The sequence below is a fragment of the Mustelus asterias genome, chromosome 12 (genome assembly GCF_964213995.1).
Source record: "Mustelus asterias chromosome 12, sMusAst1.hap1.1, whole genome shotgun sequence".
In the NCBI taxonomy this organism is placed as follows: Eukaryota; Metazoa; Chordata; class Chondrichthyes; order Carcharhiniformes; family Triakidae; genus Mustelus; species Mustelus asterias.
Window position 1 is genome coordinate 91,710,352 of NC_135812.1, and position 20,546 is coordinate 91,730,897.

The 20,546-nt window shown below is 44.5% G+C and overlaps 1 protein-coding gene across 1 annotated transcript; it reads left to right on the top strand.

Annotated features, from left to right (window-relative positions):
- The first annotated feature begins 593 nt into the window (after positions 1-593).
- LOC144502053 (fatty acid-binding protein 1, liver-like) lies at positions 594-18,374 on the top strand. The gene is made up of 4 exons (XM_078226062.1): positions 594-660; positions 4,205-4,377; positions 13,931-14,023; positions 18,324-18,374. Exons 1-4 carry the CDS (start codon positions 594-596, stop codon positions 18,372-18,374), a joined length of 384 nt encoding a protein of 127 aa, XP_078082188.1.
- Positions 18,375-20,546: the final 2,172 nt, after the last annotated feature.

Genomic DNA, 20,546 nt, shown 5'->3' on the forward strand with positions numbered 1-20,546 from the left:
TGCATTGAGTGCAGTAAGACCACAGTCTGGCACAAATAAAAGTTTCAAAATTCCCACATGGAACTAAGAAGCTAGAGAGAAAATAGTTGTTTGTTTAATCTACATTAAAATACCACATGGAAGATCCCAACTTTACAAACCATTAGCAGCAGCTAATCTTTTATTGGTACCTTTGGGCTGCTTTGATCGTCTTGGGGAATGAATGAATTAGTATCTTTGAATGCATTAGTGGCCCTTTACCTAATTTTCAACCAATGGTTCAGATGACATATAATGATCAGCTAGAAAATATAATAATTATAGGGCCACACTATAAATAGTGACACCTTTTTCGTTGCTTTTGTTCAAAAACAAGCCTCAGCTGCATTGTGTTTTCCATTGCCTGTCCCCTGGGTTACCGGTGATAATCCTGTCTAAACAGAAAATTACCATCTTGTTTAGCGGTTCAAGTGCTTGATAGCCTGGTAGCGAGTGATTGTATTACTTTTCAAGGAGTTACTCATTCTATTTTTTTGAAAATTAATTTGAAGGCAGCTACAGGAGCTGCCAGTATTCTTCAGAATCAGCTCTTAGTCACAGCGAATACATTCCAAATGGCGTTCAATGGAAAGTACGAATTGGAGAGTCAGGAAAACTTCGAAAAACTCATGAAATCTCTGGGTAAGTTTAACTTGCACCTTATGTAATTTCGCGTTTAAAAATCTTTGTGCTTGCCGTAAATTAATCGATACTATAAGCTTCTGAAAAGTGGTTCCCATTTACGGTAAAGCAGCAAGGCTGAACAGGAGCTCAATCATCTGATGTAAAGATTTGTGTCAGATCTAACGTTCCGCTGATCTTTATTGAGGTGATTTTTATTGTATTAGGATGTACTGGAGTTGAAGCAAGGACACAAGCTTATCCTGATTCTGGAAGACAACACCTACTTTGAAAGTTTGTCTTCAGATTGGCATAGTCACTCATGTTACGAAGCATATGTACAAATACAATTCATGGAATTCTACAATTACACAAAGGTGCCGCACTGCACGATGCAGGGAGCTGAAAAAATGTGTGATTTTTGACCAGGATACTGCAAGACTTGAACAAAAGGGTACCTGCCATAAAACCAAAATGAAAGGGGATTTGGACTGAAACATCACTTTCTTTGAAACATTGTAATGCAACAAGGTTTTTCACTAAATAGTCTATCAAAGGATGCAAAATGAATTACAGCCCAGTATGCTTTTTGTTCCTCGCCATTTAACATCGATGATTCAATGTCAAAAGGAGGAAATGCGTGATCAGAACCCTGATACTTTGGCTCAATTCTTGAATCCCTTCTTATCAATTTTTAAGCGATTTCTCTTTTGTGGTTTAATCCCTTCCAACTACATCTACTTAGTTGCTTTGTCTTTGATTGTTTGAGTGTTTAGGTAGATTATCATCCAATTTCACATTCTTTGTGCAAATCTGACTTAATGCTAGGTTTGTCTGTCAGGTTATTTACTATAATAGCACCATACCTACCATATTGCCATTTATTTGATTTTTCACATTTCTGTTTTCTAATTTTCCATAAAATTAATGGAATTTTATGGAATGATTCCTAGTTCCAAGCTTTTTGTCCTGATCGGAATTACAGCAGATTTCCTTTGTTTCTCAGTGGTTTGAAGGTGGGTAACACCTTTAATAGTATCCCACTGTTTACTCACAAAAAAAAATTAACATCATAAAAATACTTACCAACACAAAAATGTCATCATTACCAATGGGTACAGCATGCTGCAAGCACAAAGGCCTGGCCAGACACAAGATTAATTCCCTCTGTACTGAGGTACCGCACTCAGTGACATCACTAGAAAGAAATGCTGAATGGTGGCTTTCTGAATAGGGGGAAGCAAGAGGGAGATGGAATTCCCAGGAGCAGGTACAGAGCAGCATCACCTTTGGGTGATGTGTACACCAGGGGGCTAAAAATAGCGAGAATGTTGGAGGGAGATTAAACTGAATTTTTTTTTAAGTGAGACAATTGTTGCAACAATATTTCGTTACTTTATAGTTGATCACATTGAACAACGTGTGTATGTGGGAGAGACAAGGAATTATGGAAAATGTTGCAGCTAATAAATTAAACAGTGCTGGTGCACCTGCCCCATCTCTCTTCCTTTCCAATGACAACAAACTGTTTACTTCCTCATTACAAAACCTTGTAATGGAAGTGATTTAAATAATTGCAATGAAGATGATGGCGTCGATCCTGATAATGGGCTGAAGTAAACACTTCTGACTTTGTGTTTTGTAGCATCTACAATAGTTATATATTGTAGCAATTAAAATTTGATCCAATCACAGTGCTAAACACAGTCTTTTTTTTTATCTGAAGCATTATACCGTGTTGAAGCAAATTAAGTTTCAACTTCCCCAATACAATTTATGGTCGATTTCAGCAAGGCCACGTGTGTGCACAGAATCTACCCTCCACTCTAAAATCTTCTTTACAAAAGCAAATCACTGCGGATGCTGGAATCTGAAACCAAAAGAGAAAACGCTGGAAAATCTCAGCAGGTCTGGCAGCATCTGTAAGGAGAGAAAAGAGCTGACGCTTCAAGTCCAGATGAGTCATCTGGATTCGAAACGTCAGCTCTTTTCTCCAAAATCATCTTTCTTGCCTTCTTTTCCATTATTCTGGGGTGATGCACAAGGGCTGTCAACATCACAGAAATGTTAGGATTGTCAACTGTGGGATAACGAGTGATAGAAATTTCAAACCCATTTAAGCATTAGGAGCTGTGTTCCTTTTTAATGCACAGTAAGAAGTCTCACAACACCAGGTTAAAATCCAACAGGTTTATTTGGTAGCAAATACCATAAGCTTTCGGAGCTTGCTGCTCCTTCGTCAGATGGAGTGGATGGAGACCACTCCATCTGACGAAGGAGCAGCAAGCTCCGAAAGCTTATGGTATTTGCTACCAAATAAACCTGTTGGACTTTAACCTGGTGTTGTGAGACTTCTTACTGTGCTTACCCCAGTCCAACGCCGGCATCTCCACATCATTCCTTTTTAATGACTAACCTGCCTCATACTATTCTGCATTTGTAAAGCACATTAAGTGATTAATGTTCCTTTGATATTCAATGGTATTATCATTGATGAATCCCCGACTATCAACATCCTGGTGGTTACCGTTGAGCAGGAACCGAACAGCCATATGAATACAATGACTGCAAGAGCAAGTCAGAGGCTGGGAATTCTGTAGTGAATAACCCACCTCCTGACTCCCTGTCAACCATCTGCAAGACACAAATCAAGGGTATGATACTCTCTCCTTGCCTGGATGAGTGCGGCTCCAACAACACCCAAGAAGCTCAACATCATCCAGGACAAAGCAGTCCACTTGATTAGAACCCCATCCACCGCTGATCCACAAGTGGCAGCCATGTGTACCATCTACAAGATGCACTGCAGAAACTCACCAAGGCTCCTTTGGCGGCACCTTTCAAACCCGTGACCTCTACTCCCTAGACGAACCATGACAGAAGATTCATGGGAACACCACCACCAGCAAGTTCCTCTCCAGATCACTTACCACCCTGACTTGGAAACACATCGCTGTCCCTTCACTGTCACTGGGCCAAAATCCTGGGATTCCCTTCCTACTTGTGGCTATTCTTACACCACATGGACTGCTGTAGTTTGGAAAGGCAGCTCATCACCACCCGCTCAAGAACAACTCGGGAAGGGCAATAAATGCTGGTCCAGCCAACCATACCCCATTTTCCATGAAAAATGCTTTTTAAAAAATCACTTCCACTGGCCCATAGCCTGCAATCATTCCTTTGCTAATATGATTTTCAATTCAGCCTGTGGAATTTTCCAGCCCCTCCCGCCGGCAGGATTTTCCTGTCCTGCCAAAGTCACCAGATATTTGAATGGCTCTCCGCATCCGCCAAGGGGAGGGGGGATGGAAAATCCTGGCCTGTGTTAGAACATGTAGAGCAACACAATGCCTCTCTGTTTTGAAGTATTTAACTTCCTGCAATGAAACAGAAATTTGTCTTGTGTTTGCGGTGAGTCACAGAGCAAAATATTCACATTCCTTTCATGTTGCATATGTTTGATTTGGATCTTTACTTGAGCACTAACAATTAGGAGATCTGAAAAGACTTTCCTTTCTCCCTGGATAAATATTGAAATATTTGTTCATTTGTTTTTATTTGCTAGGACTCTCAGATGAAGTAATTGAGAAATATAAAGACCTAGGCAAAATTATTGAAATTGTGCAAAATGGGAATACATTTCAAACCAGTTACAATTATGGTAGCAAAGTGATTACCAATGAATTGACCATTGGACAAGAGAGTGAGTTTGTGTCATTCACTGGCCACAGAGTCAAGGTAAGATTACTCAATTTTTGTAGAAGTGCAAGAACATTATTAAGCGAGCTTTCAGTCTATCAGGCCAACTCCCTCCAATGGTCCGTGTGCAAATCTCAGTGTCTGAGGGTCTGTGAAAGGCATAAAACCACTGTCATGAACCCGGCTGATGTTATCTCCGAGGGTATCCCAACTCAGAACACCAGTTTGTGATTGTGAATAATTTTGTTTACGGGAATGGTGTGAGGAGTCACATGGAAGACCCAGTGAGAACAGGAATCAGCCCAGTCATATTGTTAAACGTTGTTTATTACAATAAAGACACATATGAACAGAACTATAATCATAGAATCCCTACAGTAGAGAAGGAGGCCATTTGGCCCATTGAGCCAGCACCGACAACAATCCCACCCAGGCCCTGTCCCCGTAACCCCACATATTTACCCTCTTAATCCCCCTGACATCCATCTAACACTAAAGGACAATTTAGAATGGCCAACCAACATAACCCTCACATTTTTGGACTGTGGGAGGAAACCGGAGCACCCGGAGGAAACTCACGCAGACATAGGGAGAAAGTGCAAACTCCACACAGACGGTGACCCAAGCTGGGAATTGAACCCGGGTCCCTGGTGCTGTGAGGCAGCAGTGCTAACCACTGTGCCATCGTGCTGCCCCACTGATCTAAGACAGTTACAGTTACATATAGGAATTACTCAACATACCCACACAGTTTATGTAGAAATGACCCTTTTTGATCCAAAGTATATTTAAGAGATCTGAACTCTTTCAGGACTTCCTTCTCCCCAAACAACATCCACTTGATTAAGTCCATAAGTAAAGGCCAGCTTATAGTTACCACACTGACACAACTGGGGAGTTATTCTGGGAAACATCTCTTCTTGATTCAGCGAAGATATGGATTTAACTGCCTGCACAAAGGTTTCTGCACTTATGCTTCTTGCCTGCTCGCTAGGACTGGCTTCCAGGCTGCTAGATGGAATCTGCCTTCCACTGTTTCTCCGTGTCCTGGCAATTATACTATTTTTCCCTTTGATGGTTCTCCTCTGTGTATTTTCTGTCTGTCCCCTCCGCTTCTGTGGTTCTCAAAGAATAACATATGTGTGCCTCCCCTCGATGGTTCAATCATCTAACTAAGCTGTTTCCTATTAGCAGGGCAATGTATTCATCCTTCTGCTCTTTCCAAAGCCTGCTAATCTCATTACTGGGAGACTCACATCCTGTGAAATGCCTTTTGAAGTACTGATGGCTTCTACCTGTTGGTTTTGTTACATTTTTGGAATTGCTTGTTGCGAAGCACATTCAGGCCACCACTGATAACATTTCAGATTTATTTCCATGGAGCCCAATAATAATTGAGTGAATTCCTTTTTTGGCGGAATCTTACCAGAATTTGTCCAAGTGTCGGTTCTGAAAACCGGCGTGAATCCCATCTATGCCAGGGGTGGAAAACCTCACGGAATATTGAGCAAAATGTTTTTTTTCCACATGATGCACACTGCACCCATGGCTGCCTAATCCGCTTACTCCAGGACAACCTAACTCTGCAATCAATGGGGGGCTCCATTTAAACACCTCCCCAGCACTTGTTCCACATCCAGTCATAGGGATGGCAGCCCAGAAGACAGCACCAGGATTCTCGGGGGGAGCCCTGACCAAACTCCAGGATGGTGTGCAGCAGAGGCGGGATGTCCTCTATGCATGGTGGCACAGATGTTCGTCCAGCAAGTTGACCACCCCCCATCTGAGAGGCAGTGGCAGCTTTAGTAAGTGCCAGCTCACTGCAGGAGAGGATGGGGCAGCAGTGCCGCAAGATGAATGATCTTTTTTGTACGACCAGGGTAAGTCTGCCTCCTCAAATCTTCCCCCGTACTCAATCACATATCCTTCACACCTCCAAGCTGATCTCTCATCCAGCCACCTCACGGGTTGCCAACACCCATCACGCGGAGCTCTCTCCACCAACACCCACCGCCTCCCCCACGCCCCCCCCCCCCACCCCCGTCACCGCAGGTCCCCCCCAGTAACTTCACTGCTCCTCACATCCCTGTTCCCACTCAATGCCCACACATGCCACACACCCCATCACCATCTTAAGTGGCAGGGCTCCCGGCAACACTTTCCCTTTCTGTCTCATTGTACCATAAACCCGAGCATACCCGCTGTGAGTGGGCACAACCAGCCGGAGTCATGCCCAAGCTCAGGTGCCTCATGCCCTTTGAGGAGGGAGCCTTTGAGTTGGCCGGTGAGGAGTCGGACTGCAGCTGTGCAGAGGGCAAAGTGGAGGCAGCAGACTAAAGTGAGAACCCTCAGGACGCGCCGTCATGGATCAAGCCTCGCGTGAATAACATTTCTCCCATCAGTCACCCCCATCTCCCTTCCCTTGCCGGACAATCAGTGGGGCAGCTCCAAGCGGGACTTCTCGGACATCACCATATAAGAGGCGTCACATTTGTCACCTGCACCCTCCACCAGTGCGGATACTCAGTGAATTAACTAGTAGACAGGCTTCTGGATCATTCACTGGTGAGCACCTCAGAATCCCAGGGACCTGACATAAGGATGCCAGAGCCCAGGACTCTGCTGAGCCCCTAGCTGATGACATGCCTCTGGGCCCAGTTGTCCTGGAGCTGCAAAGGCAGAGCCGTGAGCATCAGGTAGGGATGAGAGCAGCCCTCCTCAGACTGCAAGGCCAACTGGAGGAGTCACATTGTTTTCAGTCCGTGGAGGTGGTGACTTCACTTCAACGCAGCGAGGCTAAACCGTGAGGGTGGCGTCTGCAGTGAGGACATTGGTGCAGGAGGCGCACTCCATGGCAGGAGATGTCCGCACCATGGCTCAGCTCATGACCTCCGTGGCTGTGGGCGTGAGCTCCAAGTTGCAGGGTTTCAACTGCATGGTGCGGACACAGGGTCAGGGCCAGAGGATGGCAGGGCTTCTGGATCTCACCCCAGCCACCCCTCTATCCCAATGAAGAGCCCAGGGGCCCCCCGGCACCCAAAGGGAAGAGGATCAGCAGGAGGACAGCGTGGGAACATGCACCAAGGAGACCCTGGAGGCATCCAGCCTATCTGACACCCCCTTCCCTGTGAGCAACACACCTCCGGCCCTGCATACCGAAGAGGACAACACTGTAACATCTGCGCTGCCCAAAATTAGGCTCAGACCCTCAATGTCCAGGACCTCAGGGGACGCCTGCCAAGGTCACCGTTGTAATATGGTTCTAGCATTAAACATTGCTTTGTTCACCGACAGATCCTCCACCCTGTCATTTCACGGCACCAGGCTCCATGTACAGTCGCCGCTCCATCCCTGTGGAGTCTGAGAATGATGTGGAGATGCCGGCGTTGGACTGGGGTAAACACAGTAAGAAGTTTAACAACACCAGGTTAAAGTCCAACAGGTTTATTTGGTAGCAAAAGCCACACAAGCTTTCGAGGCTCTGAGCCCCTTCTTCAGGTGAGTGGGAATTCTGTTCACAAACAGAACTTATAAGTCACAGACTCAATTTACATGAATAATGGTTGGAATGCGAATACTTACAACTAATCCAGTCTTTAAGAAACAAAACAATGGGAGTGGAGAGAGCATCAAGACAGGCTAAAAAGATGTGTATTGTCTCCAGACAAGACAGCCAGTGAAACTCACCGCACGGGACCTTCAACCGGTGCTATACACTAGATACATCGATGACATTTTCTTCCTTTGGACTCATGGTGAACAATCACTGAAACAACTCTATGATGACATCAACAAGTTCCATCCCACCATCAGGCTCACCATAGACTACTCTCCGGAATCGGTTGCATTCTTGGACACGCGCATCTCCATTAAGGACGGTCACCTCAGCACCTCACTGTACCGCAAGCCCACGGATAACCTCACGATGCTCCACTTCTCCAGCTTCCACCCTAAACACGTTAAAGAAGCCATCCCCTACGGACAAGCCCTCCGTATACACAGGATCTGCTCGGATGAGGAGGATCGCAACAGACACCTCCAGACGCTGAAAGATGCCCTCATAAGAACAGGATATGGCGCTAGACTCATTGATCAACAGTTCCAACGCGCCACAGCGAAAAACCGCACCGACCTCCTCAGAAGACAAACACGGGACACAGTGGACAGAGTACCCTTCGTTGTCCAGTACTTCCCCGGAGCGGAGAAGCTACGGCATCTCCTCCGGAGCCTTCAACATGTCATTGATGAAGACGAACATCTCGCCAAGGCCATCCCCACACCCCCACTTCTTGCCTTCAAACAACCGCACAACCTCAAACAGACCATTGTCCGCAGCAAACTACCCAGCCTTCAGGAGAACAGTGACCAAGACACCACACAACCCTGCCACAGCAACCTCTGCAAGACGTGCCGGATCATCGACACAGATGCCATCATCTCACGTGAGAACACCATCCACCAGGTACACGGTACATACTCTTGCAACTCGGCCAACGTTGTCTACCTGATACGCTGCAAGAAAGGATGTCCCGAGGCATGGTACATTGGGGAAACTATGCAGACGCTGCGACAACGGATGAATGAACACCGCTCGACAATCACCAGGCAAGACTGTTCTCTTCCTGTTGGGGAGCACTTCAGCGGTCACGGGCATTCGGCCTCTGATATTCGGGTAAGCGTTCTCCAAGGCGGCCTTCGCGACACACGACAGCGCAGAGTCGCGGAGCAGAAACTGATAGCCAGGTTCCGCACACACAAGGACGGCCTCAACCGGGATATTGGGTTTATGTCACACTATTTCACATAAATATTTCTGCTTTTTTCCTCCTGAGTCTTTATCATGCGATCCTAGAATCAGAATTTATGTCACACTATTTGTAACTCCCACAGTTGCGTGGACCTGCAGAGTTTCACTGGCTGTCTTGTCTGGAGACAATACACATCTTTTTAGCCTGTCTTGATGCTCTCTCCACTCCCATTGTTTTGTTTCTTAAAGACTGGATTAGTTGTAAGTATTCGCATTCCAACCATTATTCATGTAAATTGAGTCTGTGTCTTATAAGTTCTGTTTGTGAACAGAATTCCCACTCACCTGAAGAAGGGGCTCAGAGCCTCGAAAGCTTGTGTGGCTTTTGCTACCAAATAAACCTGTTGGACTTTAACCTGGTGTTGTTAAACTTCTTACTGAGTCTGAGAATGGCATTGTTATGTCTCTCCCACCTCCCATACCTTCGACACGGTAAAGACTCACTGCTGCTGACACGTGTGTTGAAGCGTGAGTTTCATTACAGCAAGTCTCCGCAGGTGTTTGTGACCTCCACACTGGGATCATCAGCCACCTCTTGACGGGGTAGCCCCTGTCCCCGAGGAGCCTTCCCTCCAGCCGCTGCTCCCCCTCAAAGATGACTGAGATCTGAGAGTGACCCAGGATGTAACTGTCAAGGACGCCTCCCGGGAAACAGGCACACACCTACATTATGCGCATCGTGTGATCACAAACGAGTTGGCCATTGAGGGAGTGGTATCCCTCGGAGTTCATCAATGATACCACATGTTTCTATGGAGACCGCAGGACCATGTCAGTGCAGTCAATCCCACCCTGCAACTGGGGCATGCCTGCTAAGTGGGCGAAACCAATGGCCCTGGCATCCTGGCTCACCTGGTCTTGGTTCAGGTTAATTTACTTGTGGGCCCTCACAGAAAGCGCATCTGTAACCTCCCTTATACATCTGCATATGGTTGACTGGGAAATGCCATACAGGTCACACATGCTGCCTGGAAACGAGCCACTTGCCTAGACGTTCAGAGCGGCAGTGACTTAACGGCCAGGGGCAATGGGTGTTGCCATCCCTTTCCATGTGATACCAGTTCTTACAGGATCTGGCAAAGGTGGTCCACCATCTCCCAGAACAGATGCAGTCTTCACCGGCACTGCAGCTCCGACATTTGCAGGTAGGATGTTCAATGTCGGAAGACCCATTGCTGGTTGTGTCTCCTACGAGGCTCCACCGTCTGTGATTCTGCTCCCGGAAGAGCAAATGACCAGGCCCCTCCTCTAGGGCTCTGGTCTTGGCCACATGCAGCGGTATGTCGATGTCTCTGCTGCTGGTCCATCGCTATGACTAGAATAGCCGGCTCAACTGGCTCCATGATTCTCCAGAATCATACACTGAGAGGAAGAGAACATCAAAGTGAGCGATGAAGATTCCTGATGGACCCCCGACCCTCAGCCCTCTACGTCTCTGGAAAATCCACCCATGTGCTTCCCTCTTTGTTAGTGCTTCTCCACAAAGCCTCACTCCCTCCCCTCTCACACTATAGCCACTTCCCCACAGTTGTCCTCCCTACTCCACCTGGATGAAGCACATGGACCCGCGAGAGTCTCAGTGGCACCTAACCCCAACCATTCTGCCATCCTGGTGTTCGATGAAAGGGCAGTGAATGGATGCATGGGACCAGTGCCTGCATCCTCATGAAAGACCTCAAAGACTGGTCCGGTCAGGGCCTTGAAAGGTGAGTGATGATAGACATCAGCATCACACCTTACATAGTGGTACACATCAATGTTAGCTGTGTAATGTTAACGCTTGAGTGAGCACTAGAGTTCAATGCTTGAAGCTAATACTTCCAAAAAGTTAAGAACTTGGCTCCAATCAGTGACACTCATGTATGGCTCTGCTGATTTGATTGGCACAATTGGCTAGTCAAGGAAGGGTGAGGGAGCTGATTGGACAACTGGCTTCTTCTTGTGGCAGGCGAAGCACACCGGATTTGTGGGAAGACTGCAATTATTATGTCAAGGACACCCTCACTCCCCCAGGCCACAAGGACTGCAGAGTTAACTAGCCATCCATCTGCCACAGCCACTACCCTTAGACTAATTCCTGACAGTCGAACCTCCCTGACAGGTGGATTTGAGCGTACCTCCTTTGTTCTCACACTGCTGCCTCAGTGCAGGGTTCAAATCTCACAACAGTCATCCTCCCTCACTGAGAGGGTTTCAGGCCTCATGAGCAGGGAAGCACCCTCTTCCTGCCCTTACAACCTGACCCCTCATGGAACACCACCCGGGAACCTCACAATCACCCCCAGTGCTGAGCCTCTGTATTCACCTCCTCTCAGCTACTGTCCAGCTCCCACTCTGGAAGGGCACTCCCTCAGTGGGGATACGGACACAAATCCAGTAAGGAGGAGACAGAGGAAGCGCAGCCTGCATGCCAACCGCCAGACCCCTTCCAACCTCGGTGCACCCTGACATGAAGGGAAGGTAGGCCTGCAAGCGATCCCTCCCCGAAGGTGAACCCCACTCCTCCCGGCCCTGAGTTGAACTTATTTGTGTCCCCCGCATCCTCACCGGTGGCTCCTCAGCATACCACACCCTGGAGGGTGACGGCTGCCTGAGCTCTCCGATCCGATATCCCCCTTGGAGGTGAGGTCACCAAGTTCTTGCCGGTGCCTGCTGAATATTCAGTAGGGGAGGGGGGGAAGAGTCTTGGAGTGAGTGCTGGCTAATGATATGCTAATGTGTTAAAATGAGGGTTTGAAAATTGGAAATCACGGTATTTTGCGTCTGCGTCGCTGATCCCGTGCATGGCTAACGCAGTCTCAAAATCGCCTTCATTATTTCAGCCTGCTCAATTGCATTTCAGCAATGATATTTCAATGATTCAAACAACTCTGGAACAAGAGTTTGATGGTGTATTTGACTATCCACAGCTGTGATTACCTCTCGAGTCTTTCACTCATTCTTACATAGATATTTTTCACGTTTAAAGTCTTCCATGATTCTTGTTCTTCAATTCCCGTTCAGTTCCTTCCTATCTTCAATTTACAGTTAAACTTAAGAAAAACCTCTGAAAACGTATATTGAAATTCATAGACTTTTCTTTCGAAAACTTCTGCTTAAGACTTACATTAACATCTACATTGAACATGATGGGTGGCACGGTGGTTAGCGCTGCTGCCTCACAGCGCCAGGGACCCGTGTTCAATTCCCGGCTTGGTTCACTGCCTGTGCGGAGTCTGCATGTTCTCCCCGTGTCTGCGTGGGTTTCCTTCAGGTACTCCAGTTTCCTCCCACAGTCCAAAGATGTGCAGGTTAGGTTGATTGGCCATGCTAAAATTGGCCTAGTTTCAGGGGGATTAGCAGGGTAAATATGTGGAGTTAAGCTGATAAAGTGGGATTGTGGTCAGTGCAGGCTCGATGGGCCGAATGGCCTCCTTCTGTACTGTAGGGATTCTATGATTCGATGAAATCTTTGATCTGAGAACTTCAGGACTAGTCCCAGGCCTTTACAAACTCTGTACACATGTGATTCATACATCAAGCTTCATGCCTCCCAAGTGCACAGTCTAACCTATGTTGTCAAGTGTTGAGATTGAAAGAAAAGCATTTATCAGCAGCATCAGGAAATGCTGCACTCATTGGAAAGAATTTAGGAACAGGAGTAGGTCACTTAGTCCCTTGCGCCTGTTTTGCAACTCAGTGAGATCATAGTTGATCTATCATCAGTGACCTAACTCCATCTAACTCAACCTTGGCACAATATTCCAATACCTTTGGTGAACAAAAGTCTATCAGTCTCTCAGCTAAAATTAACTATTGACCTGGCATCAATTGCTGTTTGTGGAAGAGAGTTTTATTTTATTTCCATACTCTTTGAAAATAAATTGTTTCCGAACCACTGAAAGACCTAGCTCTGGTTACTAGGCCATAGGTTCTAGACACTCTAACCAGATGAAATGGTTTCTCTCGATTCACCCAACAGTTCCTTAATATCTTGCAAACTTCAATCAAATCACCCCTTAACCTGCTAACTTCCAGGACAACATTAGTTTGTGTAATCTCCACCCGCAATTTGACCCTTAGTTTAATTTTATTAATTCCCGGGATGTTGGCTTTGCTGGCTGGGCCGGCATTTATTGCCCATGAACTGAGTGACTTGCTAGGCCATTTCAGAGGGCATTTAAGAATTAACCACATTGCTGTGTATCTGGAGTCACATGTGGACCAGACCAGGTAAGGACAGCAGATTTCCTTCCCAAAAGGACCAGATGGGTTTTTACGATAATGGACAATGGCTTCATGGTCATTGTTAGACTTTTAATTCCAGACTTTTATTGAATTCAAGTTTCATCATCTGCCGTGGCAGGATTCAAACCCAGGAACTGAATACCGTACTCCAGGTATGGTGGAACTAGGTCTTTGTGTATCTGTAGCATAATCTCTAAACCCTTGTCCTCCAGTCCACTGGACATAAACCATTAACCTTTTTGATTACTTTCTGGACCAGTCCATGACATTTTACCAGCCTTTGCACATTGGTTCCCAAGGCTCTATTTGAATTCCACTGTTTCTGGCTTTTCACCATTTAGAAAGTACTCTGTTCTATTTTTCTTGCATCCTAAATGGACAAGCTCACATGTGCCTTCGCAAAAATCCATCGGACAGAGTTTAGCCCAGGACTGTCGTCACTAATGATTAATTTTGTAAATTCTTAATGAGGTATTGACAACATTGGGAACACTATTTTGCTTTGTTAACACAAAAGTCTTTTGAAGAAACTTTAATTATCCTGTTGTTTGCTTTTAGGCTTTGGCAAAGCTGGAAGGTGAGAATAAGCTTGTTATCACAATGGAGGGACTGACTGCAGCCATGGAACTGAGTGGAGACAAAATGATTGAAGTAAGTTACTGTTGTTATTGGCAGTGGCGTTGAAGGACTTGGAGCTGCTCTCTGAGATTACTCAAAGACTTATCAATGGCACAATTCTGTGAGTGCCAGGAAGTCTGATTACATTAGGTTTCTGGAAACCTCTTTCTAAATCACAGACTCGCGTATTCAGTTCTGAAGTTTAATTTAGTTATTTCCTGTATTGATATTTCAAGTGAGTACGTGTACACATAATCATTGCATGTATTCTAAAAGCCGAAATAGAACAAAATAACATTTGAGCTCATTCTGCTATTATAAACTAAGTAGGAGATACTATCATTCTAGTTACTGAACCAGAACACTAATGATATAAAGGCCATAGATAACACACTCAAACCCAGCAAAGAGTCATGATGAATGTCCTCAGTTATCCAAAATAACATGATACATTAGCAGAGGATCAAAGGTCATAACCGCTGGTATAGGCATGTCTAAATTCCCTAACTGGCTAAGCAATAATGGACTTGCTTCCAAATTAAAGGCTACAGATAATACTAACACTCTATTGAATGGATATCAATACACAAACTGACATCTATTTGTGCAACCAGTTTGACTCATGCCTATATATTAGGGTAGATACAGCTTGTAGGGAAGTCCTTCTGACCTGAGAGGGGCAATTTTAACCTCCCATGCTCTTTGGAAACTGGCAGGCTCAGGGGCAAAGTTAATTTTACATTCTGCTTGATTTTGCTTTCAACTGAATGAATAATTGTGTACAAATATTCTCCAGTATTTATCACAAAAGTAGATGTCCAAAACTATCTTGAACTTAATTTTCAGTTGAATTTGCAAAGCTCCAGTCCAGCAGAATACAACAGTATGAAAGTGGATTGCTGTTCCCTTACCCTCAGTCCCTTAACAGGAAAAAACAGGGTAGATAAAGATAAACTATTTCCGTTGATTGGAGATTCTAGAATTAGGTGGCATGGTCTATAAAATAGGGCCAGACCATTCAAGTGAGATGTTAGGAAGCACTTCTACACTCAAAGGGTGATAGGGGTCAGGAACTCTCTTCCACAAATGGTAGTTGCTGCTAGATCAGTTGCTCATTTTAAATCTGAGATAGATACATTTTCATTCAGCAAAATTATTAAGGGGTATGGGCCAAAGGCATGTATATGGAGTTAGGCCACAGATCTCACTGAATGGTGGAGCAGGCTCAAGGGGCTGAATGGCCTATTACTATGTTCCTAGTACAGTGGCCATTGAAAGTTTTCTGAGGTCTGGGACAGTGGCCTGAATAGGGTACTTGACTGAAATATTTCAGTAGGGTTGCTATGATGTTAGTGGAACCCCAATGCCATTTTTGGATTGAGGTGGGAGAAGTTACACAATGCATTCCCAACAAGGAATTACAAAAGGTTGTGAATGTAGCCCAATCCATTACGCAAACCAGTCTCCCATCCATTGACTCTATCTACACTTCCTGCTGCCTCCGCAAAGCAGCCAGCATAATTAAGGATCCCACACACCCCGGACATTCTCTCTTCCACCTTCTTCCATCGGGAAAAAGATACAAAAGTCTGAGGTCACGTACCAACCGACTCAAGAGAAGCTTCTTCCCTGCTGCTGTCAGTCTTTTGAATGGACTTACCTTGCATTAAGTTGATCTTTCTCTACACCCGAGCTATGACTGTAACACTACATTCTGCACTCTCTCGTTTCCTTCTCTATGAACAGTATGTTTTGTCTGTATAGCGTGCAAGAAACAATACTTTTCACTGTATGTTAATACATGTGACAATAATAAATCAAATCAAATCAAAATGGTGACTTGCGGAAAGAAAAGTAGATTTGACTTTGTTTTGGTCAGTCTGGGAAGGTCAGGAATGGGGCTGTTGCCACAGTATCATCACCTCCCTCCCACTGTCAAGAGATTAGGATCTGCCAGGCGCCTACTTTTTGACTGAGTTTGACTGGGCCACTTGACTTTCTGGTGGTCCTGAGCTGACAAACTGTCCCGGGAGCTTCATTTCTGGCTGAAGCCCTTTGTGCCAATGCTGGTGAGATCCAGTCCTCAAAATGAGGCAGCCTCCCACATACTCTGCTGGTCTGCCACCCATAATCTGCTCCAGGATAAACTTGACCCCATTATTCTTCTTAAGATAAAGGGTGCAATCTTTCTGAAAAAAATTCTAAGTGCCAGACAAGCATGAAAACAGGAGAGAATCGCATCCATTTTTGAGCGAGCACTCAGAAGCAATTGTATGACATTTGTGTAAAAAAGAGGCAAAGTGTGATTCACACCAGTAGGGGGAATGGACAGAATCTATTCTTGCTGGGAAGCCGGCTGCTGACTGCGAGGGGTACTATTGTGCATGCATCTTGATCTCCAAGTGTTCTGTGTACAAGTGTACATAGTACCCTCAGAGATTTGTCATTCCCCTACCACTCCAGATATCGCCTCCCCCAACTCCCTCACCCTCCTCTCCCCTGGTTATCACCCACAATCCCCCACCCCCCCCCAGGATATCAACCCCACCCCCCATCCATCCCGGCCATCGCCCACCCCCACGATCGCTGGCTTTGCCGGCTGATCGCTGGCCTCCCCAGCCAATTGCGACCCAATACCCCTCTCAACCAATCGCCGCCCTGATACACCCCCCCCCCTCTCCTCTCCCCAGCCGATCAGCACCTCGATAGCCCCCCAGCCAGTCACTGCCCTGGCCTACCCTGATGCAGATTACCCCCCTGCATTCCTGTTATTGCCCCACCCCCATCATGGCCCTGCTCCATCAAGGCCCCTCCCATTAGGACCCACCCCTTGACACTGCCCAGTGGGCAATGCCAGGGTGCCAGACTGGCACAGTTCAAGTGGAACTGCCAAGCCCTGCCCCCGACCACCTGGGGGGCCTCAATGGGCTTTTGTCCCAATGGCGAGGCTGCCACAAAAGGTCCCCATTGCTGGGGGCCATGCATGATCCTCGCTGGTGAGGGCCTCCACCGGCGAGACCATTAACACAAGTGAGCCTCGATGATTACGTCTGGGACTCACTAATTATATTAAAATAAGAATTTAAATATTAAAATTAGCCTCACGCTCTTCCCAGGTGCGAGGCTGATCGTGCTGGCAATCCAGTGCCGGTAAGATCGTGAGAGGCAGGAGATCGGGTGTGAACTCGGTTTTTTGCCTCTCTCACGATCTTACCGGCTCACTAAGCTGATCGACTGGTGTAATGAGCCGGTAATGATTCTATCCAGTTAAATTTTAAATATCATCCTAAATTCCCTCCTGAATCCTTTCTGCCACTCTCCCTCTCTCTCCTCCTTTAAGATGTTACTTTAAAACTTACTTCTCTGATCAAGCCCTTGTTCACTGTTCAAAGATCTCTGTTTGTGGCTTAATGTCAAATCTTTATCTCATCTCAAGTGCTTTAGGACATTTTACCATGTTAACAGCGCTACATAACAGTTAACAGCGCTACATAACAGTTAACAATGCTACATAACAGTTAACAGCGCTACATAACAGTTAACAGCGCTACATAATAGCTAATCTGTTGTTTTTGTCCAGAATTTAAGATTACACACATTTATAGAAAGTCAGAGAAATGTTTACTATTGGTTAAGAGGTGTTATGAATCTAAAAGGATTTATAATTTCCACTAGGTAGGATATTAATCGTAAACAGCTTCATGCTATGTCGGAGGATTTATAATGTGACTTCTGAGATTCTTCAACTCAGAATAAAATGTCGCCTTTCAATTTAGTCCATGACAACTGGGTGCCGTAGTTTTACCACACCAAAATAAAAATACCACCTAATACTATATAACTATTTTTGTTTACTTGAAAGAATTCATTTAATAATTCCTGGTCAAATCTTTGTTTTTTTAAATATTAGCTGATTTCAAATTTGGCAATTACATAAAAAGTAAATAGAAGTAATAGAAATCAGCCAAAGGACATTCGGTATTTAATGGCATTGTGGAAACTCAACAGTTTGCAAATATCAGTAGATCAAAATCCTCCAGATTATTTATTCTTAGATACTGAAGGATCCTTACTGTTAATTTTGGAACTGATCTTATTTTCCCTCACACTTTTGTTTACAGTCTTATAAAGAAACTTGCTTATTTTGTTGGGGGGCCTACGCTGAAACATTAACCTAACTTTTTTTCTCTTCTGATACTGCCAACCAACTGGGCAATTCTATCGCATTCTGTTTTTTGTCCTTGCATAGCTTATACTGGGATACGTTATTAAGATGAATGTAAAATTGACATTTGAAGTGGTTCATCCCTGTTCTTTGTCTCATTTCTTCTAGACTCTGACCAATGGAGAAATTACTGTAAAGAAAATTAGGAAAAGGATCTAAAGTACAGAAAATGGATCTGAACAAATGAAGTCTGAATTACACTGTGTCAATTTATATAATTGAAACAAATGCAAGTTCATCGGGTTAATAACTATGAATTAATTGTTATTTACACAGTTCAGTATAAAAGTAGTATTTTTTTCATTCTTTGTCCATGTTAAATCTGTAATGAATATTTGCAGTCAAGCTGTGAAAATCTCTAGTCTCGGGCTAATTGGTTGTGATTAAGTTGTAGGGAATCTGGGACGAAAAATTGACTTTCGGAACAATTGTAACAAATGCTGAAAAAGAAAGATATCAGGTTTATAAATAATCATTTGATTTGTGTAAACTGAATAAAGTGTTGTGTGATAAATTTAGCCAGACTCTGCGTGTTCATGTTAGAGTTTCACTGTATTTCAATTTAGTCGAGGGGAATTTTCTTGCCAAACTGTTCTTGTTTCATTGTGAAAATACTCTTATTCGACTTTACTACATACGGAGGAAACATTTTTGTCGTACAGTTAAAATAGATCAGGAAACACATGAGTGAAAAATCATAAACTAATTGTAAATGTTTATTTACAGGTAGGATAAAAATGTATCCCTTCAATTATTTTTATACATTCATGTGACATTGGTGTCACTGGCTGGGCCAGTATTTATTACCCAACCCTAATTGCCCCTGAACTGAGTGGCTGGCTAGGTCATTTCAGAGGGCAACCACATTGCTGTGGCTCTAGAGTCACGTGTAAGTAAGCCAGACCAGGTAAGGACGGCAGATTTCTTTCCCTAAAGGGCATTAGTGAACCAGATGGGTTTTTACAACAATTGATAATGGTTTCGTGGTCACCATTAGACTTCTAATTCCAGATTCTTATCGAATTCAAAATTTACCATTTGCCATAGTGGAATTTGAACCCAGGTCATCAAAGCATTACAGTGAGTCTCGGGATTACTAGTCCAGTGACAATACTACTACACCACATATTTATTTGTGGTCAGACTCCTGATCAGAGATGGTCTTTTTTTTAACTTAGAGATAGATTGTTGCACTGACATCAGTCCTAAATAATAACTTAAATCCCACCTGTTGTTACCCAGGTTATATGGAATATCTCGCAATGACTCAGGGATGCAGGACAACAGATTTTAAAGTGGTTGATGTCGTATTTCAATTCATGCCTCAAAACAAATATTTGGAAAGTATAGTTAGAGTGTTGGCTTTCCCTTTTTAAAAGTATTTAGGGGTTCTTTATAGTGGAAAAAAGATTGGATACATAAAATTACTAAACAATTAGGTAATTAATTCCTAATTTGTTACTTTAATTATGGTTATTACCAAAGGAAAACCCACCTTCCAGATTTGTCAGAAAAGATTTTTCAGTTGTTGATTATGATGCCACAATGTGTATAATAGTGAGGATGTGGAGATGCCGGCGTTGGACTGGGGTAAACACAGTAAGAAGTTTAACAACACCAGGTTAAAGTCCAACAGGTTTATTTGGTAGCAAAAGCCACACAAGCTTTCGAGGCTCTGAGCCCCTTCTTCAGGTGACCTGAAGAAGGGGCTCAGAGCCTCGAAAGCTTGTGTGGCTTTTGCTACCAAATAAACCTGTTGGACTTTAACCTGGTGTTGTTAAACTTCTTACTATAATAGTGAGGTCAGCCCTGCCACCTGGAGGCCAGATGCTCTTTGAGAGGAAATCTGAATTCAAACTTAGTGAAGTCTTATCAGCCACGGATAAAATAAAGGATATTTTTACCCTACTTTTAAAAGAGACAATCTTTTGACCATCAAGTATTCAGTTACACCGGCCTTTTCATTGTTAAACCCAAATAACACTTTCTCTCATCCAGTCTACTCTTGATAATTTGGAGCTGAGTTTTGCATTTTGAATTATCCAGGGATTTGATTTAATTTGAAGCAATATAAAAAGCACAGCAAACTGGGAAATCTTTGAATTCTCATATCACTTGAATTATCTCTCATATAGAAAAATATGTACTCGACATTTTTTGTTGGTTATCTCTCTGGAATCATAAAATCCCTACAGCGCAGAAGGAGGAAATTCGGCCCATCGAATCTGCACCGACTCTGACAGAACATCCTACCCAGGCCCTATCCTCATAACCCCACGCATATACTCACTAATCCTCCTAAACTACACATCTTTGGGCACTAAGGGGCAA